We start from the raw sequence: 26,972 nt of genomic DNA, 5'->3' as shown, positions 1-26,972 counted from the left end.
GGGACCCACCCCCACCTCGGTCCCTCGGGCGGCCCCCCCCCCGCGCAGCCTGCGAGGAAGCACCTGCTTCTGTCTGATTTCGAGGCCGCCCTGAGCTGCTGCTGGCTGCTTCCCACCAGAAGGCCGGTTCGGATTTCGGGGTTGACCTGGAAGCCCCACGCAGGGGCATCTTGTCTCCGAGTGGCACTGCCTGGAGGGTGTCATTCCGCCCGCTTGGGTATGAGCCGCTGAGGCCAAGGGCAATTTCATTCACAGAAAGACGAGTGAAGAACCGGTCCCTGGGGCAGAGGAAGCGGCCGGCTAGGGCCCTGGTCCTGCGGGGAGGGGAAGCGGGCCTTGGTCCGTTGGGCACGGAAGGGGCACCAGTCCGATGCGGAAGGCCAGCGCCCTTCCCTGCAGGCTGACTTACTCTGCAGGCTCCTCGTGGCGGACGCCGCGGAGCTGGGGCGGCTGGCCTGCTGTGGGCCACACGAGGAGAAATGAGGGGCCAGAGCCGATGCCTTGGGCTTGGGTGGGTTCAGGTCCAGGATCTCCGGGCTGCAGGGGGCCCGGGGCTTGTAGACGAAGGCTGGTGTAAACTCCCTGGAACAAAATGTGCAATCTGAAGTCACAGGAGGAAGGAAGGACTCCCCTCTCCAAGCACTAATAGATGCCAGGCAGGCACTGTCCTGGGCATGGGGTGGGGGTGAGGGAGAGCAGGGCACCCAGAGGCACGACTCTTTGCCCCATGGAGCTCACGCTTTAGGGCAGGAGGGAGATGATGAAAGAGGAATCAATGCTAAGGAGGAGATGAAGCAAGGGAGGGGAATAGGGAACTTGGCAGAGTATTAAATTGTGAGCTCGAATGGCCAGGAAAGCTGTGGCTGGCAGAGTAATGGTCCCAGTTAGGTGCATGTCCTACTCCCTGGAACCTTACGTGACAAAAGGGAATTAAGGCTGCAGATGGGAGATTATCCTAGATTACTGGGGGGGCCCCAAGGTAATCACAAGGGTGGGAGAGAGGCAGAAGAAGAGAGTCAGAGGAACAGGTATGGCCACGGAAAGAAGGCACAGAGACGCAACGCTGCTGGCTTGAAGGATGGTGGAAGGGGTCACGAGCCAAGGAGGGCATGAGGCCTCTAGAAGCCAGAAGAGACAGAAAAGAGATTCTTCCCTAGACCTCCGGAACGTAACCTGTCCAGGGGACACCTTGATTCCAGCCCACTGAGACCCGTGTAGGACTTCTAACCTAGGGAACTGTAAGATAATAAATTTGTGTTTGTTCAGGTAACTAAACGTGTGCTAATTTATCATAGCAATTGGAAAGTGATTTTAGATGGGGTAGCCCGAGAAGGCCTCAGTGAGAAGGTGACTTTTAGCCCCCAAACAATCCTGTGAGGCAGGCATTACTACCCCATTTTTCAGACGTTAAAACTGAGGCTCCAAGTTCGTAAACTTTCCCAAGGTCACACACATAACAAGCAGTTAGTGAGGCCAAGATCTGAACCCAGTGGGATCTTATAGCCAGACGCCCTCGGGACCCCATCCCATGGACAAGCCTCACAGAGACAGGAGCCGGCTTTCCTCCAGCACCTGCAGCCACCGCAGCTGGGGTTGGCGATGTGACTTCCCGGCCCAGCCCTTTCCTCTCTGGCTGTCATTGAGCTATATACATGCTCAACTCTTATTCCCACCTCGACTTCTGGGGCCTTTGCTATCTATGCACCCATTTTCCGGACAATAACTCTGAAGACTGGAGTCCCGGGCTGTCACCCAGGGTTCTTGTCACCATTGAATGAGCTGATGTCAGGGCCAGCTCCGCTCCCGGCAGGCAGCAGGTGCTCCTAGTCCAGCTTCCCTTCAGTAAGTGGGTGTCTCAGTCTGCGGGCTGCACGGCAGGTACTGTGAGCTTGGCGAGTGAGGGGGTCCCCCCACTGCATCCCCCGGGACAGGGAGATGCTGACTGGCTGCAGGGCTTCCCAGTGGGCAGTGGGGAGTGTGTGCGTGTGCGTGTGCGTGTGCGTGTGCGTGTGCGTGTGTGTGGTGTGTGCTGGGGCTTGAAACCAAGGACTGTGGGAAGTGCAGGATCCAGTGGCCGGGAAGGAGGGTGGGGGGCCCAGAGGGTGCACTCACTGGAAGGGCCTGGACTCCCGGTCCCGCTGTGCTGCCCTCTAGCTGGTGGCGAGAGTGAGCAAGTCTGCTGACATTTTGGGAGCCTCAGTTTCCTCACCTGTAAAACGTTTTCTGTAGGACAGCTCTGAAGATAGGGTGGCTGTGCTCCAGGCCCAGCTGTGGTAAAGTGCCCCCTAAATGGGGGTTACGGCTCTGGGGAGTGAGACTTGGGAGGAAACTGCATAATTTTTGGATTCATTTCTATATGCCTCCTTTTTTTTTTTTTTTTTTACATCGAGAATCTATTACTTTAATAATCAGAAAAATAAAACTTAAATATCTGAGGTCTCCAAAGTCAAATTTAGAAAAAGACTGGCATACACTACTATATAGAAAATAGATAACTAATAAGGACCCACTGTAGAGCACAGGGCACTCTACTCAATACTCTGTAATGGCCTATATGGGAAACGAATCTAAAAAGGAGTGGATATATGTATACGTATAACTGATTCACTTTGCTGTACGGCAGAAACTAACACAACATTGTAAAGCCACTATATTCAAATAAAACAAAAAAAAGAGGCTGGCATAGAAACCGCCCACACTTTAGACAAGAAATCTGTCATACCAGGTTGAAAAGGATAGAGGAGATTTAGCCTTATTACTTTTTCTTTAAACTTTAATTTTTTTTCTTCAAAAAGCAAAATTTATTTTTATGTCACTCATAATATTGTCCCTCGAGGTGAACCCCCTAAGGGCAGCAATCTGGTCTAGTTGACCTTTGATCCCCAGTGTCCAGCAGAGTTTCTGTGCACCATGTGCATTACCCGTGAATGAAAGAAAAGCAAAAGGGCAAAGGCGTCATAAATTCCGGTATATAGATCAGATGAAAGAGTACACAGTCAGTAACAATAATAAAGATGGGGGCTACTCAGGCATATGAGAGAGAATGGAATAAGGCTGAAAACAGAGCAATACAGAGTAGCATGTAAGGCTGACTCCAACTGTGTGAAAACAGGCATGCATTGCTGACGCTTCTTCCACATACAAAGAAGAAGCTGCTTATACGGGCTAGTGAGGTGGTTTTCCTTTCATATTATTTAGTTCATATGATTCTTTCTCCTATTTTGCTGTTCTAATTTTGATATATAGATTTTGTTTTTCTTTTTTTGACCTTGTGGCTTGTGGGATCTCAGTTCCCTGACCAGGGATTGAACCCGGGCCACGGCAGTGAAAGCCCGGAATCCTAACCACCAGACCACCCGGGAACTCCCTAATTTTGATATTTTTTATCATTGTTATTGCAGTAAAATATATATAACATAAAAATCTTGACCGTTTTTAAATGTAGCCCCATTACACTTTAAGAAGGAAAAATGGACAGACACTAGTAAAAACTACTCAGGCAAGCACTGGGGCTGTTCCCGGCAACGGTAACGGCAGAGGGTCAGCCCTGGGTTACCTGGGGATGTCCCATCACACGGTCATGGAACAGGGTGGCCAGATTTGGAGGAGCTAGATGTGCAGGCCCAGGACGGCTGGCCCGCTTCACCCGTGGGGCCTTAGAGCCAGTGGGCAGTAAGGTCAAGTTGCGGGGTCAGAGGCAGCCAAGGTGAGTTGGCAGGAAGTAAAGGGAGAAAAAAGTCTGGGTAGCAGGGCTGAGAATCTCTAACCTCCCAACCCAGGGCAACCAGGAAAGGGTCCCATCCTTTTTGGAGAGCAATGTGGCAATGCGTATGAATACTCTTACGTGCAGGTTAATTTTATGGGTCAACATTGCTGGGCCATGGCACCCAGGTATTTGATCAAATATTGTTCTGGATATTTCTGTGCAAGTGTTTTTTTGGATGAGATTAACATTTCAATAGGCGGACTTTTTTTTTTTTTTGGCCATGCTGTGTGGCTTGTGGGATCTTACTTTCCCGAGCTCGGATTGAACCCGGGCCCTTGGCAGTGAGAATGCGGAGTCCTAAGCACTGGACCGCCAGGGAACTCCTCGTAGGTGGCCTTTGGGTAAAGCAGACTGCCCTCCAGAATGTGGGTGGGTCTCACCTGATCACCTTTGGATTTTGGACTTGCCAGGCCTCTGCTACTATGGGAGCCGGTTCCTTAAAGAAATCTCTGTATAGACACACTTCCTGTTGGTTCTCTTTCTCTGGAGAATCCTGACTAATACACCTTAAAAGGCAGCCTCGTCTCTGCCGTGGGACATGACCTTTGTTTGGCCAGGGCGGCGTTGCTGCTGGGGAAAGTGCACCCTCAGACAGAGGCTCCCTCGGCAGGCTCCTCCCGTTGGCATTGGAGAAAGTGGCCTTTGGCAGACACCACGGGGCCGCCCTTCGGCTTGGCAGGTGCCCCCCACCCCGTGAGGTTCCCCAAACCACCTGGGGAGCTGCAGGAAGTGGCGGTGTGGATTGAGGGCGCTGGCCACTGTCACTGAACTCTGCAGGGATGATGGCATCAGGACCCTCTGGAAAGGACCCTGTAGGAGGTGGGGACGGGCGTCTGTCGGTAAGGGTCAGCTTGGCCTCTGAGTGGCCCCTAGCTCCCTAACGCCCCAGAATGTTGAGCTCAGCAGTCTGGGCGGCTAGGAGCCAGAGCCAGGAAAGGGCGACGGTCTGGCAGGAGATGGGGCCGGATAAGGGCAAAGCAGAAAAACCACATGAATGGCGGTCACCTACGGTTTAGAAAAAAGTAATCTGCGACAGGAACACATGGTGCTGGGTCCTAGTGATAGGGGAACTTCAATATATTGGTAAGTTGCGAGGTGGCCTGCAAGGTAGGCGATTACTTATTAGAGAAGACTGGCCTGCTTATATTATCTCTCTTATCAATAGGAACATTGTGTTGGAAGAGAGTAGCAATAAGAGGCTTCTGGAGATATTTAATCTTTACTTGTGCTGGGACTGCCGCTGAGTCATAATCTGCAGATGGCTGGCGGCCGAGGGGTTGGCAAGGTCACGTGACGGCCTGGGCAGCAGGCCCCTCACCTTCCCAGAGGTGACGGCTGCAAAGCCACGCTGCACGTTCCAAGGTGCACATCAGCCCCTCCAGGTCTGGACCGACAGATTTCCCGGGAGAGGGCCTTGGCTCTTCTTGGGATAAATGCTTTTTAAAAAAATGCATTTTCATAGCCTGGTTAACAGCTACTCAGAGCTAAGCGGATAGAAAAAAGAAAAGGAGAATTTGGCCACGGGGAGGTGTGGGATGGTGGGGTCCGAACGTTTTTACTCCTGGCTTTTCCAGGAAGGCAATTTCACAGCAAGACCAATTGCTGGAAGCCACGGGGCTGCAATCATCTTTACACAACCTCAAAGTTGGGGCTAAGCAACGAGGGCTATCATTCCGTCTACCAATGAGCCACGCCCAGAGCTCCAGGGCCTCCTTCTGCCGCAAGCGAGGGCCCACCCAGCCGACTCATCTTCCAGGGCCAGGGGCTGCCCTCCCCACTACAGACCGAGAGAGAGGAGCTGTCAAGCCAGACAGAGAGCCACTCTCTCTCCCTTTCTCCTGAGGATCCACCCATTGCCCATTTTGAGCGCTTGCCCTGGGCCAGGTGTGGGAACACAGGGACAAACACCCTGCTCGCGGCCTCTGTCTTTGAGGAGAGCGGGAGACGGTCACGGAGCGCGTGACCACACAGTGAGCCTCGGGCTCACCATCTTGTACGCCCTCGGCCCGGTAGAGACATCCGGAACTGCCCCCCTCCTCAGTGCAGGTCCCAAAGTCCTTCAGCTCACCCCCACACAGCAGGAAAGAAAGGTGCAGGGTCGCTGCCTGCCCCAGGGGGTGCCGCTCTGCTGGGTCTGCCAGTGGGCGCCGGCTCTGCTAGGGCTTCTGCAGGTCATCTCTGACTCCCCGGCCACTTCTGCAGGCGGTGGGTGGCTTCAGGCCTCGGGGGCCTGGAATGCGGGCCCTCCCACTGCCTCACCCAGCTCGGCGAGGCCCCACTGCTGCCAGAGCTGCTGATCTGGGCCAGTCAGCCGTGACCACAGCTGAGGTTAGGGTGACCCTGCGGACAGAGTAAGGGAAGTCCTTCCCTGTTCTACGGGAAGGTGGGGCACGGGAGGCCTGGCCAGTCACCGCGGCAGGATCCCTCTACTTGCGAGACTGCAAGGCGTAGTCATGCACACCATGGGTTTTAGTGCAGGAGCTTGGCTTGTCTATGGTGACACGCTCAGCCTCCGCCGGCAGGGCGCTCCGTGACCAGGAGGAAGTGGTGGGCGGCTGTCGGGAGACAGGCTGGGTCTGAGTCCAGAGCCGGGCCCCTCCCCCCGAGCAGGCTTCCTCCCATCTGAAAGAGGGGGCCTGCGAGGGATTAAGAAAAACAGTCCTTTCTAGATTCTAAAGAATCCCTAGTAACCCATCAAGTGCCAGTTTGTGCTCGTTTGGTACAGAGGGAGAGAAAATAACTCTTATTTTCTTCTTGGAGGCCCAGTTTCGGTTTCAGGAAGCTGACATCCGAGCCAAACCATTTTACTGATGTCGTTCATTCTTCATCTTTCTCCAAAGCAAACTGCTAAGATAGGACACTGACCTCAAATTGCTTCTAATCACAAACCCTCCCAAACATGTTTACCTATCAGTTCTTAAAACTAGCCTCTTGGGCATGTTTGTAAGTTCTCCTCTCCTTCTGGCCTGACGACTGATAGTTCTCAGGAGGCAGGTCCCCCCCTTGGGCTCTGAGGTTATCAAGCGTGGTGACCACACTCCCCTGAGAATTTCAGAACCGCACTTCAGGGCCCAGCGAAACGCTCCTTTGCTTCCATGGTCAGAGGCTGGGCCTCAGAGGAGCCTTCCCAGGATACCTCCCCATCCCTACCTGGTGGTCTCGCCACTGTCCAGGGCATAGGGCACCTCCCTAGGCTGGCTCGGGCCCCCCGCTGGGGGCAGGTGAGGCTCTCCCTGACGTCCTGCTGGCAACCACTCTCCCGCCTTGGCGTCCATGGAGCCTGGGGAGGAGGAGAGAGAGCTCAGTTGACTTCTGCTCTGGAAGCTCTTTGAGGATGCTCTTTACTGGGCTGGGCCCTGAAGTCGAGAAAAGCACACACCCTGGGCCAGTCCCTCACGGCTCCCCGGCGCCCGTGGATGGGTACTTGTTTACTTGTGCAGCTTGGGACCTTTCCGGATGGCCGCTTGAGGTACTTATAACCTGAGGGGGCACCAGGCACGCTCTGGCTGGAACACACGAAGCGCAGAGAAGGACAGACCGGCGGCCCTGCTGCCTCCCACATTCCCATTGCCTCCCAGGGAAAAGCCAACGAAAGCCAGAACTGTCTCCCGGGCCCCTGCTTGGCGCTGGTGCACGGCGGCCCGGAGGCCCACTGAAAAACTCTCCGTGTTTACTTGAAATGCAACTTCACCTGGGTGTCCTGTATTTTTATTCGCCAAATCTGGCAACCCCAGAGGTGGGGCTCTCTTCGCCCTGTGCTGCCCCAGGATCCTTCAGACCTGAATCCCTGTCTTCCCCCAGGGGCAGGAACCTCCATAATACCACCTAGCAAGGACAAGGCCACCTAGGTCACCCCAAGATCACAGGGAATGATGGGAGAAGTCCCAGATGACACTGCTGCGTATGCCTCCCAAGGGTCTGGGGACGGGCCTGTTCTGTATTTCAAATGACGTGGACCCCTCTTCCTCCAGCCCTGCTTCTCCTCCTCTTGTTCTACAGCCAAAGGGGTCCGTGTCACCAACACTGTGACAGAGTCCGGGTTCACTGCTTTCTTAATCCAAGGTCCTTTCGGCTCTTTCATTAAAAAAAAAAAAAAAAGTCTCTGTAGCACCTTTGCAATGTGGCCTCCGCTTTATCTTAAATATAAAGAATCTTCCCTACCTAAACAGACATGTCTCCAAAGAAGACGTACAGATGGCCAACAGGCACATGAAAAGATGCTCAACATCGCTAATTATTAGACAAACGCAAATTAAAACTACAAGGATATACCACTTCACACCGGTCAGAATGGCCATCATTAAAAAGTCTCTAACAAATGCTGGAGAGGGTGTGGAGAAAAGGCGACCCTCCTACACCGTTGGTGGGAATGTAAGTTGGTGCAGCTACTATGAAAAATGAATGGAGTTTCCTCAAAAAAACTAAAAATAGAGTTGCCATATGATCTAGCAATTCCACTCCTGGGCACATATCCAGACAAAACTATAATTCAAAAAGATACACGCACCCCTATGTTCATAGCAGCGTTATTCACAATAGCCAAGACACGGAAACAGCCTAAGTGCCCATCGACAGATGAATGGATAAAGAAGATGTGGTACATATATACCGTGGAATACAACTCAGCCTTAAAAAAGAATGCGATAATGCCATTTGCAGCAGCATGGATGGACCTAGAGATGATCATACTAGGTGAAGTAAGTCAGAAAGAGAAAGACAAATACCATACTTATATGGTACAAAAACACATACTCAGTTGTATGTGGAATCTAAAATATGACACAAATGAACTTATCTATGAAACAGAAACGGACTCACAGACATAGAGAACAGACTTGTGGTTGCCAAGGGGGAGGCGGGTGGGGGAGGGATGGATTGGGAGTTTGGGGTTAGCAGGTGCAAACTAGTATATATAGAATGGGTAAACAAGGTCCTGTTGTATAGCACAGGGAACTATATTCAATATCCCGTGATAAACCATAATGGAAAAGAATATAAAAAAGAATGTATATATATGTGTAACTAAATCACTTTGCTGTAGAGCAGAAATTAATACAACACTGTAAATCAACTATACTTCAGTTTAAAAAAAGAAATCTTCCCTGCAGGTTTCCTCAAATCCATAGCAAGGGGGCACAGCTTTGACTTCCAGATAACTCTCTTTTGACCCAAACAAGGACTCTGTTTCTGGTATGGAACCCAACGGGTGGCTTTATTTACAGTCTACATTGGACAGTCTCCACCCAGAACTGGGACTGGAACTAGAATTTCAGCCTTCTCTGATCTGCTCTTCAACGGACAACTGGCCTGCTTGTCTGTGCTCTCTGCTCAGTGGGCTTACCGTACGTCCCCTACGTACGAACCTTCAAGTTGTGAACTTTCAAAGATGTGAACGTGCATTTGCATGTCCAATCACGTAAGTTAGTTCACGTCTCTGGCGTACACTGCCATGTGCGTGCATCCTCTACAAATGGTTGCAGCAGCCATTCAGAGTGCAATCCGGTGCTACCGGGTCATCTATGATGAGAAACAAGAGCGACTACCCGGACGTCACTGGATCGTTTTCTTAAGAGGGGAGACAGAATTGAATCCAGCAAGGAACCAGAACCTGTGCCATCAACGTCAGGCGTGAGTGAAATGGCACCTTGCCCTCCGTCTCCTATTGCTGACGACCCTTCAGCTCTACCATCTCCCACCTCCTGTCCCTGCTCCTGTCAGTGACTCTTCTCGCCCGTTCACTCGATGCCAGCCCCTGGATGCCAGCTGTTGTACTGTACTACTGTACTTTTCAAGGTACCGTACTGTAAGATTAAAGATGTTTTCTTTATTTTTTGTGTTTGTTTTTTATGTATTATTTGTGCAAAAAGTATTATAAACCTATTACAGTACAGTACTATGTAGCTGATTCTATGAGTTATAATTAGTTATATTAGTTATTAGTATCATACTAGTTGGTTGGGTACCTAGGCTAGCTTCGTTGGATTTTCGAACCAATTGGACTTACGAACGTGATCTCAGAACGGAACTCGTTCCTATGTAGGAGACGTAACTGTTTAATAAAGCCCAGGGGACCAGATTTGGGTGTATGAAATAAGAGTTGAGTGGAACCACACGTGAGTGCTGAGCTACACACAGAAAATCCATGAGAGTTAATGGTGTTACAAGATGGCGCCCAGGGGTAGGCAGCCCTCCAGAATCAGGACCTTTCCCCGGCCGCTGGTGGTGGGAGACAGCTGGCAAAGCCCTCTGGCAGGAGGGAGGAGGCGCCAAGCTGGCCTCTCCGGAGACCCTCTGAGGTCTTCTCGGTTCAGTCACCAAGCAGTAGCCACCCCTCCGTCCTTGCCTACTCCCTCTGCTTAGCTTAGGCCACACTGCAGACTTTCAGAGCACCCCCTGTGGCACCCCCCCACCAAAAACCCAGCTCCACTGAAAGAGCTGGGACCTGGGAGGAGAAGGGCAGCGCGTGCGCGCACCTGAGGCTTCCTGGGACAACCGCTGCTTTCCTACCTGTTAATCCATTTCAGACAGGGCTGGCATTGTCCCTCCACGGTCCACTGGCGAGGCATGTGATTTTGATACCCCAGTTTTGGTTGACGGGGAAATGAGAATAACTTGCCTGAGGCCAGTATCATGCAACACTCTTAAGTCACATTCTTGGCTTATTTTCCTTGGGAACTATTTCCTTTTGGGTCTGTGGGGCTGAGTCCTTTGCTTAAACATAATGTACCTTCTGGGCCCGCATTCAACTGATCGAGCCTTTTGAGGATCCCGCAGTTTCCTCATCATGAGTCCGGCCTTCAGTGCTGACTGAACGCACAGGTGTGAAGGCGTGTCCTGAACAAACCCGACGTGTGGGCCGTGGTGCTGGGTTCCCACGGGTCTCGAGGTGTTAATTCCCATCATGAGTGTAGCCAGACTCAGTAGCAAGTCATGCATGAGGGGAGCTGTGGGGAGCGGCCAGGCGAGGCCGGAATGGGATGGGGGGGCACAAGGTGAACAGGAGCAGAGACGGGCAAGAAAGGGCTGGAGGAGCCGGACTGGAGGGCGGTAGGGTCAAGAGGAAGTCAGATCAGCTCTTGTCAGGGAAGGAGTGAAACCGGAGACGGTGAGGGTCAGGATGGCCTCGGTGCCCATGGCTGTCCTCTCCTTCCCTCAACCGTGGCACTCAGTCCCAGATGCAGCCTCAGCACCAGTCTCAACGCAGCATTCCAAGCACGTTGGCTGAAGCCTGTTTGCCCGCAACCTCACGTGGAGGCTGACAAGAGGAAGAGATGGCGGTGGAGAGACAGGGTGGGGAGCTGGCACTGGTCCACGGATGAGGCAAGGGCCAGGGTGGCTGCAGCTGGGCAAAAGGAAGGAAGCACAGAATCTACACCGGAGATGCAATCCACGCTCATTAAATGACCCCGGGAAAGCCGATGACCCGGACGCTTGGCTTCTCCAAGGGGAGAACTTTTGTCAAGGAAAAGGATTGTAAAGGAGAACTACGGGTGCTGGCCTGAGGTGGAGGCATGGCCTGGGGGTGGGGGGAGAGATTAATATGCCTGGTGTCTGCAGGGGGAGTGAGGGCGGACTGGGGCGCAGTGTAGTGGAGTCCACCGAGGCAGGAGGGCAGTAGATGGGCTCCCAGCCAGACCTGAGCGAACAGGAGCAGGTGGAGGATGGGACCCGAAAACTACGGCCTCAGTGTTCACGGAAGGCTCACGGGTGCACCCGACAGCGTGACGGGGCCCGTCTGGAGAGGCTGGTGAGCAGCTGCTGCCTCCGCAGGAAGAGGCACTGGGAATGGCTGACCATCACGGGGGTGGGTGCCCATCGTTCTCCTGCAACGAACCAGACCCTGCCCGGCCCAAAGCAATTGTGCTTGAAACGAACAAGAACGTCTACATCACCAGCTGCCACTCAGCACCCTCTGTCCCTGACAACCTCAAGTGCCTCCGCCCTGCAGGTAATATAATACCATGACAAATCGTTCCAAAAGATAGGACCACACTTATAATCGGTGCAAGACAGAGGGCCACCCTGGTGGTCATTCGGGTCAAACAAGGATGTTACTGATAAATAAGTTTAGCCTAAATGCAACTCTTTGGAAGTCTAGGCCTATGGAACTTGAAGTCATTTTAAACTCAGTGGCATTAGGTCAAAGTGGCAAAAATTGTTAGACCACCTAAAACCTCCACCCCGGCAGCAGAGATCTCTGGATAAATTATTGAGCTAATCGTCTTTTAGAGAAGGCATATTAATGTCTGCAGCTCTAACAAAACACATGTAAAGTAACAGATGATCAAAGCTGGCAAAACCTCTAAAACTGCTTATAATCAAGAGATCCTCTCCTGGGGTAACCACATAACCTGGCTTCCTTCTGGCGCTGTGACAGGTCTGTTGCTCTGAACTGGGGATCAGAAGCATGTGAATCCAACTGTGAGCAGCTCATAAAAGCTCGCAGATGTTTCTCATACTGGAATCTGACCTGCTCCTCTGTTGTTTTTCTATTTGAATGGATATTAGAGTCTTATCTGATCTGTTCATATCTTTTTAATTTCCTCTTGAAAATTAAAAAAAAAACTTTGTACATTTCTAATTCAAAGCACATATATTTTTTCTGGCATCTAAAAACTACATTTATCCCCCATCAGTCTCTGATGAACTCAACTGGATACTTCAAAATGTGTTTGGATCCCACAGCGGTTTTTGCTCCTAGCTGCACATTTCTGACTTAATTCAGCCTTCTAACACGTGGCTGACCACCTCAGCACCAGAGTTTGGGGCACCAAAGTTTTGGTCAAAGATCTACATCGTTCTGAGATTCCTACGTAAAAATCTCACGTTAAACACAGCTTTCCCAGTCAGAAATCTTGCTCGGATAGCTTGCATATGTGAGCACTGGACACAGTGCTCTGAGAGAAGGGGGTCTGGAGGAAAAGTCCACGGTCAGGTCTGGCTGTGTGGTCGCAAGCCTGTGGGCCTCTACGACACGGGGCAGTGGCTGAGATCAGAGGGCTTCTCAGGAGCAGGTGGGAGGCCAAGGCCTTTCTGGGTCTGTAACTGCAGCTGCTTCATAAGATTCCAGGCATCACCAGTCCCAGAGCTGCCCCCAGGCCCAGTGCTGCCCCCAGGGCCCAGTGCTGCCCCCAGGCCCAGAGCTGCCCCCAGGCCCAGAGCTGCTCCCAGGCCCAGAGCTGCCCCCAGGCCCAGTGTTGCCCCCAGGCCCAGAGCTGCCCCCAGGCCCAGTGTTGCCCCCAGGCACAGTGCTGCCCCCAGGCCCAGAGCTGCCTCCAGGCCCAGAGCTGCCCCCAGGCCCAGTGTTGCCCCCAGGCCCAGAGCTGCCCCCAGGCCCAGTGTTGCCCCCAGGCACAGTGCTGCCCCCAGGCCCAGAGCTGCCTCCAGGCCCAGAGCTGCCCCCAGGCCCAGTGTTGCCCCCAGGCCCAGAGCTGCCCCCAGGCCCAGTGTTGCCCCCAGGCACAGTGCTGCCCCCAGGCCCAGAGCTGCCTCCAGGCCCAGAGCTGCCCCCAGGCCCAGTGTTGCCCCCAGGCCCAGAGCTGCCCCCAGGCCCAGTGTTGCCCCCAGGCACAGTGCTGCCCCCAGGCCCAGAGCTGCCTCCAGGCCCAGAGCTGCCCCCAGGCCCAGTGTTGCCCCCAGGCCCAGAGCTGCCCCCAGGCCCAGTGTTGCCCCCAGGCACAGTGCTGCCCCCAGGCCCAGAGCTGCCTCCAGGCCCAGAGCTGCCCCCAGGCCCAGTGTTGCCCCCAGGCCCAGAGCTGCCCCCAGGCCCAGTGTTGCCCCCAGGCACAGTGCTGCCCCCAGGCCCAGAGCTGCCTCCAGGCCCAGAGCTGCCCCCAGGCCCAGTGTTGCCCCCAGGCCCAGAGCTGCCCCCAGGCCCAGTGTTGCGACCCAGAGCTGCCCCCAGGCCCAGATGTGCCCCCAGTCCCAGAGCTGCCCCCAGTCCCAGAGCTGCCCCCACATGCTGCCAGTATGCTTACATGAAGAGGAAGTGCAAGGCTCAGGAGCACCAGGCATGACCCCCTTGCAGACTGGAAGGTGGGCATTTGGCAGAGACGGGAGGCAACCGTTTCTGGCATGTTTGGCCATCTGGGGAGAGATGGGACGGTCTTCCAGCCTGGAGGAAAAAAAGAAAAACAGCAATAAATACAGATAGGAGATATTTGACTGCTGACTACTGTGTAGCATCACAAAAAAATACAGGAAGTGGAAGTACCTGAAAGTCTTTTGTTAAACTGATATTAGCAGATATTGAATCTCTTTAAGAAATAGGAAGTGCCCTTACCTCACTCTTGTTAGCGCTTATAAATTTACAGTGAAACATGGCTATTATTTTTCTAACACACAATTGGATCTTTTGGCTTTGGGTGACACAGGAGCATGACATTTCAACCAAACAATTTAAAGTATCAATCTTGTGGGCTTTCTTCCAAGGATGAAGCCGATTAGCAAAGGGATGAATTCAATCAGAAAAGACGTGACATACGTCAGCCGTGACAACAAGAGTTAGGCAGGAACAGGACTGGGGAAGAGCTTGTTCTCTGGAACGCTGTCGATGGTGTGTGCGGTGCCTAACGCTGGCAGCTGGGTCGATGGAGACTCATTCGCGCGGCAGACACGCAGTGGGCGCCTGCGCAAGCACGTCACAGAGCCGTAAGTAGGATGTGGGGTGCCATCTCCCGGCAGCCTTCACAGCAGACCCCCAGGAAGGTTCTGCAGTGCGCGCACAGCAGCACAGCACTCACTCCCCTTCAATGAGGAGATACCAGCCACCTGCTCCAGCAAGCGCTTAGTGGGGATACAGCACGGCAGGCTTGTCCCCCCTCTGTCTAGGGTTGCGCCCCATGAAACGGCTGTTCTTGAATGTCAGTTCCTAAACTGCCGTGTGGGGCAGAAAAGCCTCTGTGTGTGTGTGTGTGTGTGTGTGTGTGTGTGTGTGTGTGTGTAAGAGAGAGACAGACAGACAGACTCAGTCGGTCTTGAACTCTGAGCTGGGGTTTGTCAGGGGCCCAAAGACGGAACATTTCCCGGCAGAGGTAGCAAGTACCATGAACGGGCAGGGCAGGCTAGAGCAAGAGGCAAAAAAAAAAAAAAAAAGCCTGTATGTGCGCTGCTTTGTTACAGAGAGATTTAGTGCGCTCAGAATGCAGGCTGGAGGGTACACAGTGTCCTGGGGAGCTTGGGGCTTCGAGGGCTGAGGTTGGGGGTGTCAATTAAGAAGGACCTGGTTGGCCAGGGTTTTATTAGATTTGGTGCCTAAGGGAAACAGGAGTCACAGCAGTGAGATTCCATGACGATGTGGTAGAAGGAACACTGTGTCTCTGGTCGTGGAAGGTGCCCCGTGGCAGGCGGCATGGCCTTGAGGCTCCGCCCAGCCCGGGGAGGAAGACATTGCTCAGGAAGGCAGAGAGGAGGGGCCCGAGCCAGGAGAGCAGGTGGGAGGGGAGGGCTGGGCACCCGGGGTGGGATCCCGCTCGGCTGTCTGGGGGTGTTAATGCCACTCCCTGAAGCGGGGGGCTCAGAAGACTGGTGTTCATCCGGAAAAGGCTGAACTGGGGGTGCTGTGAGGACACATCTAGCACGGTGGGGGGGCAAGTCTGGGCTGGAGGGAGAGACTTGGGTGTCAACAGCGTGTAAGGGAAACCAGAGAACCAGCAGGATGGGATGGGGTCCTTACTAGGGGCCTGCAGGACACAGTATTTTAGGAGGAAGAGGGTTGAGAGTCGGGGGACCAGCCCACAGCGGCCGTGGGATGGAGGTGGGAGATCTCCCCGGGGGTGGTCGGTGGGGCAACCGCCAGAGTGTCCTCCGGGCTTGGAACCTGGGAGGTCACCTGTGGCACTGGAAACGTTAATTTGCAGACGTCACCGCCAGACCACGTGGGCTGTGAAGGGAGAGGAGGATGGGCAGGGAAGGAACCAGAGGGCGGGAGGGCGAGGGAGGCCTGGAGACATGGAGCCTGGTGAGAGGCCTCGGGAAAGAAAGCAGCGAGGGAGGTGGAAGATGGAGCAAAAGAGGTGCTAAATGAGGTTGCAACCTTTGGGCAGTGTCGTGGGAGAGGGGACCCAGGGGCCACAGAGGGTGAGGTCTGGCCCAGGGGAGGTGGGAGGGAGGCGCCCGTCCGATGCTGGGTGATGGAGGGTCCTGCATTACACAGGGGCGACTGTATTCGTTACTTTCAACCTTTCTTTTCTTGATTTTAAAACCAGTGTTTATCATGAAAAATTAGGAAAATATATAGAAAATACAGAATGTCCTGCTAGACACAACCCCTATTAACGTCTGATATCTTTCACTCTTTTTAAAATGCAAATATATCCTTTAAAAAACAACTTGGGATCACTGTATGTGGCCAGCAGGCTAGATCCACACTATTTTATAATTTGCTTTTTCACTTAGCAATGTCTTGGGAGGCTCTTTCCATGAATTAAATATTCTTCTGAAACGTTACTTTCAATACTATTTTATGTGGATAATAATTTAACCCGCTTCCTACTTTGGGCATTTAGATTATTTCTCATTATATAAGTAATGCTTCAGTAAATACCCTTGTGTTTGTGTGTGTGTGTGTGTGTGTGTGTGTGTGTGTGTGTGTGTCCCAGAGAAGGAAGGATGGCTCGGCTGTGGGCGTTCGGCGCACTCTCCTCTACTGTTGTTCAGGAACTTTCGGGGGATTAGGCTGGTTTAGGTTAGTGACGTGCCTGCTTTGGCTGTGTTGAGATGTCTGCGATCTGATCCTTTCAGGGATTTAAGTAGACGTGGGAAAACCTTAATCAATTGGTGTTTATGTGTGTGTGTGTGTGTGTGTGTGTGTGTGTGTGTGTGTGTATCGGTCAATATCTGATTACTTCTCAGGATAAATCCTTGGAGTGGGGTTACTGACTCCGAAAGTACTAGCGTCTGGAACGTGTGTAATGCATGTTGTCAAGAGTGTCCCCGAGATCACTGAGGTTGTTCATTTATCTACACTTCCGGCATCACTGGCTTATCAGAGGGCGCTGGTTGTGCACGGAGAGTCATGTAACCTTTTTAAAGAAGCTGACCTGAAGACGCTGAGTGTTAACTTTGTGCTGCCAGCCTGCGGGGAACCCCTACACTCTGTCATCACCTACTTAACAGCCGCTGTCTTCCTCCCCTTCTAGGCGGCTCGCTCTGTGTGCCCATGAGGGCAGGGATCACATCGTTTATTTTTGCACCCCTAGCAACTGGCACACAGAAGTGTTATAAGTGTTTGTTAAATTGGCCTGATGGACAGAGCTGGTGATGGGGCAATTGCTTCGTTAAGAGTGGGAAGGGCCATCATTTCAGGAAAATGAGGTGCCCTCATTCCTGGCAGGGACCACTTCCACAAGTCAGGGGACAGCCACAGGTGCTCCCCAGGCATGGAGAAATGTCCTCTTTTTCTCTCCAAGAGGTAGAACATTTCACCTAAGAATTAACTGTGCCCACTGGTTATATCTTGTATTTATTAGATTCCCTTTGCCCTTATTCCTGATTAAATATGCTTATCTTATTGTTGCCTCTCTGTGAAGCCGGGGTTTTAATAACTTTAAAAAATAATTTTAAAATAATTTAAAAAATGATTCAGTGTCCTGTTTCCCATCTCAAGCAAGATGAATTTTATTAATTCCTCTGACTACTTCCATTCAAAAAGATATTACATTTATAAACTGGATTTACTAGTAGTTGACACTTGGCTATGTTCTGGATCCAAAAAATGAACACGAAACCCCTCAGATATAAATGACATTTTGGGGACGATTAGGGAATATTTATATGCTATATTATTAAATGAATGTTAATTGTCTCAGGTGTGATAATGTGGTTAAGTAAAAGGATGTTCTTATTCTTAGGAGATGTGTGCTGAAACTATGCTACCTTCTTTCAAACAGTTCAGCAAAAAAATATGTATCTGTGTAAATTATATATTATGCACAGAGAGAGAGAGAGAGAGAGACAGAGAGACAGCGAGAGAGCGCAAATGTGGCAGAACGCTAACAGCTGGAAGCTCTGCATTGTAATAATTCTTCCAACTTTTCTGTAGGTTAAAAAATACTGGTTGTAGGTTTAAGAGAAAAAGGCATGATATTAATTTACACATTAATAATTAAAAATAAAAACCTTGAAATATGAAGCACATGATAACTAGTTTTGAAATCAAATCAAACAGATCTCAGAGCACCACCCACAGCATGGGCCCTGAAATAGTTACAGGTCAGGTCCTGGATGGGCCACCAAACTCCACCAGAGCAGGTGCTGGGGCTCCAGAGTGCCCAGCATCCACGCACAGAGATCTACAAGGGCAGGCATTTCTGCGTTTTGTTTGTTGCTGCATCCCCGGTGCCGAGTTGTTCATTACAGATTACTATAGAGCAAACCCGGAAATAAGCAAACCGCCCAGCTGTAGGGGATAACTAAGTAAAATACGTCATATTCATTTGAAATATCTTATGGCCGCTATTTGTTGTATGAATAAATGTAGGTTTTTCGCCTGCTCTCTATAATTCCCTTATTTGCACCTGTTTCTCTCCAGCGTTCTCTCCAGACAGGAGAAGAGGCCACCCAGAAAATGGAAGAGGCTTTGCCCTGACTAAGCTGGACTGCCTGGTCTGGGGCTCCCCCAGAGCCCCCAGGGGTCAGGTCCTCAGGTCCCCAGGGAGACCAGAGGCTCTGGATAACCAGACTAGTTTTGTTTATAGAAACAGGGTAGGAGCAAGGCTATGAAGAATGACTAAGGCTTGGCAGCCAAACACGCATATCGGTGCTTTACAGAGTCATCTAGAAATAAGCTGACGGCGTCTTAAACTGTGACACTCCATCCCAACAAAGGGCCTGGTGCTACGGTGAGAGGCTGCAGAAAAGAACAAGAGTCCTTTCTGGGTAGACCCACTACTCCTTTTGGTCCTTTCCTTCAGAGTCACATTGGCCAACACCAGCCTTCTCCTGGATAAAGGTTGTAAGTGGCTTGGAGACCCTGAGAGACATGCGGAGAAGAGGCAGACTCGACCTCTTTCCTTTCAAAAAATCCCCCAAAGATAAATAATAAAGAGATAAATGCTTTCCGATATGAAATTTTATTTTGAATTTTTAAAATACATACATCTTACACTGCAGTTAATCAAAACAAAGCTTAAGAAAGTAAATCCCCGCCTCCTTTAGTACCCGGACTTACGCTGGGTACCCAGTCCTGTGGCCGCCGGGAGTGATGGGCCGGCGCAGGGGCTCGGGGCCGCCCCACTGCATGCCGGCCGCCCCCTTCCGCCTCACCTTCCCAGTGTTGCTCATGATCTGGTGGAAGCAAAGAGGAAACAGGGCTGGAGAAATCATCTAGTCGAGAGCTGACCTAGACATTCTAACTCACTACATTTAATAATCTATAGTAATAAGAGGATTTGCAAATAAGTGAGGAAGGATCATGATACGGATCATCCAGCTAATCAGAAAATTTGGGGGAAAATCTGCTTAGGTTTTCATATTATACCATTTAGCAGTATAAATTTAAAAAACAAAATCAAACCACGGAGAAAGGAGAAGAAAAGAATTCGATATAGTAACTTATCACATCTCTGGAGAGGACTGACTTTTGAAAGTAAGAAGGGAAAAAAGACAGACAGATTCGGTTTCATACAAAATTAACATTTCCACATACACAGTAATTTAATGACAAACCACATTAACAGGTAAACAATGAACTGGGAAGAAATATTTGTAGCACGTTTAGCAGATGAAAGCTTAAGATTTTCATTAGATAAAGAGTTCTTACAAATCAGTAAGTAAAACACTAAGTAGATGACTGGGCAAAGAATTCTAACAGCCAAGTCACAAAATAAAAAGTATCACCAGTGAAGAGAAGAAAAAATGATCAACTTTATAAGTAACTAGAAACTACAACTTTACAAAAAATGTATCATTCTCCAATTATTAAGTGAGTGACAGTTAAAGAAATGACCCCATCCACTTCCGACAAGAGTTTAAAATGTCAGTGGCATAGAAATTTGAGACAGCTCTTTTGGAAAGTAATTTGGCATTTTATATCAAGAGTCATTAAAATGTTCATGTCCTTGGGTGTTAAACCCTAGAGAGAGAATCCAAAATATGCAAGATGTTAAATAAAGCTGTATGTTACAAAATCATTACACAGTAAAACTGGAACAATCTAACTGTCTAGTAATAGGGGAATAATTAAGTAAAATATGGCATATTCATTTGAAATATTACATGGCCATGTACAATGATAAAGACTAGGTTATGAAGAAAAATGTTTATTTAAAACATTGTTAAGTCAGCTTATAATATTGTACATAAATGATGCTTTCCATTATGCTAAAAGTACACAAAAAGACTGGAAGGAAATGAACACTAAAATGATTATAGTGGCTACATAGGACAGTGAACCAAGAATAATTTTCTTCCTCTCTATTTTCTGAGTTTTCGGTAATATGGTTATATCATGTTAATAATTAAGAAAAACTGTTTAAAAAAGAAATCACTGTAAAATTGGTGAAATCTGAATGAAGTCTGTGGCCTGTACCAACATCAATCTCCTGGTTCAATACATGCTACAGCCACCACTGGGGACGCCAGGTGAAGGGTGCACGGGACCTCTCTGTACTACTTTTTCAACTTCCTGTGAATCTGTAATTATTTCCAAATAAAAAGTTAAAGAGAAATTTTTAATTGGAATTACGTCTTTGATTTCCTGATTTTACTTAAAAGTTATTCGGGTTTACCTAGTATTTGAGGTAGGAAGAAGAAAAAAAAGGTCCACTTCCTCTGGGAGAGCATCACTAGGCCTCACCTGTGCTGTGGGGGACAGCTACCAGCTGGAGGGGTTGGTCAGCGGGTGGGGGGAGAGGGAAGGGGGTGTGAAGGGGAGAAAGGCAGGAGAGAGGAGCGGGGAGGCCCCTACCCTCTTGGAGGAAATGGAACATAATTAAGCTTCCCAAATAAGAACTAATATGCGGTTTCATCTCTCTTAATATCTCTTGTGAAATTTGCAGAAGGCGGCTATTTTAACTGCCATTACTCAATACTGCTGTCTGCTTCTCCTCCGACTTCCCTTCTGTCCTGCTGTCCCCGTCTAGTACCTAGGGTCAAATTCACATGTCCGCCCCCATCACCAGAGCAGGTTCCTTCAGGCCAATATTCAACAGAACCTCAGGACCACCCGGGGCTTCTCTTTCCCCCTCCATCATGCCAGTCAGACACCCGAGTCCTTCCACAGAGGGTTAGGATAGGAAGGCTCAGTCTTAGGCGCTGGAGAGGGAGACAGCGAGTGTGTAGGTTGCTAGTCCCTCACGCCCCCTGCCTCCTCCCTGCTTCACTGTCCCTCCCAGCTGCTTCCTAGAGGAGAGAGAACACAGCACATATTTGAGAGCATTTCAGCCTTTGGAAAACACTGTCAGCCACACCATCTCCCTAAAACTTCACAGGCCTAAGAAACAATCTAAGGTGGGTGGTATTTGTCCTCTCCAGTGGATGAGGAAACTGGGTCAGGCCTGTGGGCAGAACCATCCGGTGTGTCGTCAGAACGCCTGAGGAAAGGTCTCTGGTGAACAGGGTTGGGGTGAGGACCCAGAACGACTGTGTTAGGCGCTCGATGTCTCAGAGCAGCTCTTTCCAGAGGGCTTGTGTCCTGTTCACCTCACAAGCCACTGTGCATGTGGGGAGCCATGGAGGGGCCCACAAGGGCTCCAGGGCCCTCTCTGGGCAGCTCAGTTTGCAAAGGAGCCTTTTTGGGCTGGAAAGGTCTTGAAGTGTATCTACCAACAACGTGCTGTTTCCACAGAAATGCTTCAGGGGTCCCTGCCAACCACGCTACTCGTCAAAGGAACTCAGCCTCCATCTGTGTTACGGGTGGAGAGGCTGTTTGAAAAAAGGTTCTGCTACTAAAAAATACAGCACGTCTAACCACAATTAGAAAAAAAATGCAGGATACGATTTAGCTGAACATAATTATTCTGTAGTAAAAGATGGTCAACATGTCAATTTAGGTAAAAAATTTCCCATTTCCTAGTTTTTGAGTATTGGTGAATCACTTAAAGCAATTATGACATGCTATAGAGCCGTATGAATTTTTGTAAGAAAATACAGGCCCACAATATGTCCATCTATACACATGGAAAACAACCTGGAAGCTGAAGGAGACACTGCTAGCTGGTCACCTAATACAATTCCCTCTTTCTTGACCAACAGCCCTCTGATTTTGTGGGCCCAGAAATGCATCTACTTAAAAACACCTTTCCAGACTCCCTTGCAGCTAGGGGCCGTGTGGCCCAGTTCTGACCAGGAAGAAGTAAGTGGGGAGGGAGGGTGGGAGGAAGACACAAGAGGAAGGAGATATGGGGCTATATGTATATGTATAGCCGATTCACTTTGTTATAAAGCAGAAACTAACACACCATTGTAAAGCAATTATACTCTAATAAAAAAAAAAAAAAGAAGTAAGTGGGGGAACGCCAGAAGTAGCTTTGGGAAAAGCACTGTAGAGGGGGTGGATTTGGCTGGGCTGCACGCTTGACTTCCTCCTGACTTTATCACGATTTGTGCCAGGAGCTGCATCCATCGTCTTATGACCAAGAGGCAACAAGCATGTGAATGAAGGGCCGATGCACCAGGCAGATCTCTCATGGAGCTAATGAAACCAAAGCTTCACAGCCCCGGAAAGAGCCCTGGCAAGGTGCTCATATGGTTTCTGTAAAATTTGCGGAAGTAGCATGTTTCAATTGCAGTCACTTAAAACTGCTGTTTCTTTCTACTCTCACTTCCCTTGCCATACTCCCCTTCATGGTGTTGGAATGGCCAAAGGCAATTTAGAACTTAGCCAAAAGGACGGTGAATCCGGGTGACCTTTAATTTGAGTTTAGTGGGAAATATGACTCCCAGTCACTTCTGTGCATAGCCAAACCATCGCTAGCTGTCCTGGTGTGGAAGTGGCTTCTAGGAATTCCACACATCATCAGAGAATTTATGAAGAGTCAGCGCACAAGAAAACTTGCCCCCAAATCTTCCAGTTTCTTTATGAAAGAAGTTTGAGGATGGTTTTCTCAAATTTAACAACAATCTTAAAAATTTACACAGCATTACCATAAAACTAAACGTGAGGCCAAAAGAAAATTTTCACATCTATCAATAATAAGAAACAAAGCTGATCAAATACATTACAGGAAGGACTGATTTTCTTTTCTTTCTCTGTAGAAAATATTACAAACTCGTTGTCACATATGTAGAGGCAATCAAAGAGTATAAAACAAAAAATATCCAGAAAGAAAACTATGAAGCATGTGGCGAGCAGCTAGTTAATAAAACATTATTTTTCTGCTTGTGATACCTGTCAGTTCTTTCTTTTTTCCCTTTACCTACCTTTTTCTGAAAAAAATTGAACTATAGTTGATTTACCACGTTGTGTTAGTTTCAGGTGTACAGCAAAGTGATTCAGTTATACATATAGCTCTTCTTTTTTAGATTCTTTTCCATTATAGGTTATTATAAGATATTGAGTATAGTTCCCTGTTTTATACAGTAGGTCCTTATTGGTTATCGATCTGTCAATTCTTAAAATTTGAATTTGACTGTGATTTATTTTTCTTAGTCTCATTCTAAGTATTCACTTTTATACCTAAACCTTGTATTCCGTTGTTTTAAAGAAGGCCTGCAAAACCCTGTAAACTGGAGGGCCCACTTAACCTGGATCTTCCCTTCTGATGGGCTGGGTGAAAGAAGGCATGAGACGAGCCAGGGGTCTGATAAGGCTGGATTCCCTGCTACTTGCAGATGAGCTCAATACCAACTGACAAAGGAAAGGTGAGACACAGAGATAAATGAAAGGAAAATAGAGGGAACAGTGGTTATCTCTGGGTGGACAGAATTATTATGGTGGTTGTTTATGCTGTGCTTACTTTTGACTTTTCAGTAATAAGCATGTATTTATTTTGCAATCAGAAAAAAGAATCCCAGAAACAAACTGAAAAAGAAAAGGATTTGGAATCTTTGGGGGCTGGGGATCCTTCCCCCTGCTTGTTTGGTTGTGTTTTCACACGTAGGAATACGGACCTTTTAGTTAGTTCCAAGAGACTTTTCAATCATCAGAGTCAGGCAGAGCAGGAATAATTGGTTGAAAAGTGATTAGGAAAAAACCCCAAAGTGGAGACAAATTTGAAAGAAAAAAAAGAGGAAAAATTGGAAACTGAGGCCCTTCCTTCTCCGGTTTTGGTTTTCACTGTGAGTAAAACAGGGTCAGCTGCAGGCGCCCAAGCTTCTTCCCTGTCTCCGGCGGGCTGGCCCTGCCCCCTGGCCAGCTGCACTCACTTCCCGTGCTGAGGCCCCGTTAACCTTGAGGTCTGCCCACGTGGCAATGTTTCCACGGCCCAGATGCTGGCTTTAGAACCACTGAGGGGTGTAATAAAGATGCAGATTCCTGGGGCCAGGTCCACACGCTCAGACCGTCTGGAGGTTGGGCCAGGACCCCCGGCTTTGACCAGCCCTTTAGGAGATCTCCAAACCAACTTGGCAGGAAAGCAAGTGTGGAAAGGGAGTGCTTAGCATTGACACCAGGCAGTCCCCCTCCAAACTGAGTCTATGCTTAAAAATTGGACCATAGAGTAATTTTGAATATTTCACAAAGTTGGAGACTCTACACTTTCAAATACGGAACAGAATTCACTGGAAAATCAACGGTCCTCCCAGAAGGCAGCAGAGCCCGGTGGTAAAGAGCAAAGCAGGCTCAGGTAACACCCGAGCCTGCTCCTCAGCCTCTCAGCCTTAGCTGCCTCATCTGTGCCACGCAATGCGAGCAGAATTCACCCCATCCTTCGTTGGGAGGATTAAATAAATGGAATCAGATGTGGGAGGCAATCAGCACGGGACCCGGCCCGGGACGTGAGCCCAACGAGTTTAAGGCGCGCCTGCGACTGTTGCTAGAGGTAAATGGACAGTGAGTTTAAACCTCAAAATAAAACCAAAACCCTGAGATCCCATGATAAGCAGCCACACTCCTTTACCCGGGGCGCTGAAGACATCTAAACCAGGGCGCTCTCTTTAGGGAGAACTAAGCGATTATCCGGCATAATATGGATGATTCTAAAAAATTTAGACACAACCAAGCAAGCAGAAGTTGGCAAGTCATCAGCCTTGACCTGCCGCTGACCACGGCCTGAGGAAGAAACACGAAAGGGTGCCGTTGGTCACCAGAACTGTGAGTGAACGGCTACATCTGACGTGACCACCGCACTCGCAGGCAAGCCGGGGAAAAGCGGCTCGTCCTGCCCGCGCTTTCCCTGAGCTCCCTGTGGTCGCCAGCCTCCTCACGGCCCGGGCTCTGCAGTGCGCAGGCGCTATCGGCTTGAACTTGGCGGGGTGAGGACAGGCAGCGAGTGTGGCCTTGCAGGGCATGGGCTGGCCGTCAATGCCAGCCAGCGGGGAGCCATGGGTCCAGGCATCCTGGGAAGGGCTCCCTTCCATCCCCTCGACACCCTGGCAGGCTGCCCTCACTGCACCTCCCCCCTCACGCCCTAACTAGTGTTATAGTTTTAAAATGACTGCTGTGTACAATTACCGCTCCTGGGATTATGGTAAGGAGGTCTGGGCTGGGGCCTAGACTCTACTTTAACCCCCCTTCGACGGCCAGCCCTGACATCACAGGACGATACCCGTCAATCCCCTGACCTTCCATCCCTCATCAGCAGCGCAGTTTTATCTGCTCTGTGTCATCTTCTGTAAACTTCTGGAAGATAACAGCTTGAGAAACATTTGCCAGCGTTCTGTTGTGTGTTAGGCAAATGGCACAGGTTCAATGAAAAATTTTTGAATACAAGTTTCTAAAAGTCAACAGCTTTCCACTGATCTTGACAAATCTACAATCTACCTAGTACACCAGAATGGGAGGCGTGAATTGTGATTTTGGGGGTGCACATTCCCTAGTGAAATGCAACGCCTTCTATCTCTGGCAGGTTCCCTCGTTTGACACAAGCAGTTAGCAGGTGTGAGTGCACAACCCCCGTGTGAACCACCAGAGCCAAAGGTGGGCAGGTGAGGCGAGCTCACAGCGCTGGCCGGCTGTCAACTGCAAATCAAGACTGGGTGACTGAGGGCAGCTGAGGAGTCTAACGAACAAAGACAGCAAAATGGGCAGTGTACCTATAACCTCAGCGGTTACTGCTCAACAGTGAGTTTTCTAATAAAACTTGAAAGTGTTTCCACGTGAGATCCTATGGTGACCTGGTCTAGTGGGTCGAATGGTGGCCCCCAACAGATCTGTCCATGTACTGACCCTGGGAACCTGTGAACGTGGCCTGATTTGGACAAACGGTCTTTGCAGATGTAGTTACATCAGAGATCTTGACATGAAGAGATCATCCTAGATCATCCTAAATCCAGTGAAGAGTGTCATAAGAGACAAGAGAACACAAAGAGAAGAGGAGGAGGAGGCAGAGTCTGGAGTTCCACAGCCACAAGCCAAGGAGGGTCTGGAGCCGCCAGAAGGTGCAAGGCCAAGAAAGATTCTCCCCTAGAGCCTTCGGAGGGAGTGTGGTTGTGCTGATAACTTGATTGTGGACTTCTGGCCTCCAGAACAGTGAGAAAATACATTTCTGTGGTTTTAAGCCATCCAGTTAATGGTAATTTGTTACTGCAGCCCTAGGACACTAATAACCTTGGTCTTCACCTCCCTGCAACGAATTCTTTCTGTACTTCATTCTCACACTCACACTGCCACCGAAAAGTAACTGACACCAGTGAGATAAACAAGCATGTGTAGAACTTTTCTAAATATTTCCTTCTGGTAAAAGAACAGTACCTATGCACTAAGGAGATTTAGAACTGCAGGCTATGGTACAATGACACCATTTCTGGACGCCATTAAGCTGGATTATTGGTTGATTTGAAAGCTCTGTCCCTTTGTGCCTCACCAAACTGCAAGATTAAACTGGTAGTTCCAGCATGTTCGGTGTCTTGTTTTCGTTGTTGCTGTTAAAAATCTTCACCAGGGCTTCCCTGGTGGCGCAGTGGTTGAGAGTCCGCCTGCCGATGCAGGGGACGCGGGTTCGTGCCCTGGTCTGGGAAGCTGGGAAGATCCCACGTGCCGCGGAGCGGCTGGGCCCGTGAGCCATGGCCGCTGAGCCTGCGCGTCCGGAGCCTGTGCTCCGCAACGGGAGGGGCCACAACAGTGAGAGGCCCGCGTACCGCAAAAAAAAAAAAAAAAATAAACTCTTCA

The 26,972-nt window shown here is 49.9% G+C and overlaps 1 protein-coding gene across 1 annotated transcript in view; it reads right to left on the bottom strand.

Annotated features, from left to right (window-relative positions):
* Positions 1-199: 199 nt before the first annotated feature.
* ARMC9 (armadillo repeat containing 9) overlaps positions 200-26,972 on the bottom strand; it is a 151,857-nt gene continuing 125,084 nt past the window's right edge. Inside the window, exons 22-26 of the mRNA XM_028482596.2 lie at positions 18,936-19,051; positions 13,744-13,880; positions 6,917-7,046; positions 410-582; positions 200-314 (exon numbers count right to left, since the gene is read on the bottom strand). Of these exons, the coding sequence (XP_028338397.1) occupies positions 301-314; positions 410-582; positions 6,917-7,046; positions 13,744-13,880; positions 18,936-19,051 (570 nt within the window). The 3' untranslated portion in view covers positions 200-300. The remainder of the gene's footprint in view (positions 315-409; positions 583-6,916; positions 7,047-13,743; positions 13,881-18,935; positions 19,052-26,972) is intronic.

This window comes from Physeter macrocephalus, chromosome 2 (assembly GCF_002837175.3).
Source record: "Physeter macrocephalus isolate SW-GA chromosome 2, ASM283717v5, whole genome shotgun sequence".
Classification (NCBI taxonomy): Eukaryota; Metazoa; Chordata; class Mammalia; order Artiodactyla; family Physeteridae; genus Physeter; species Physeter macrocephalus.
Note: the sequence above shows the minus strand (reverse complement) of the source record. Positions and strands in the feature narration are given on the sequence as shown.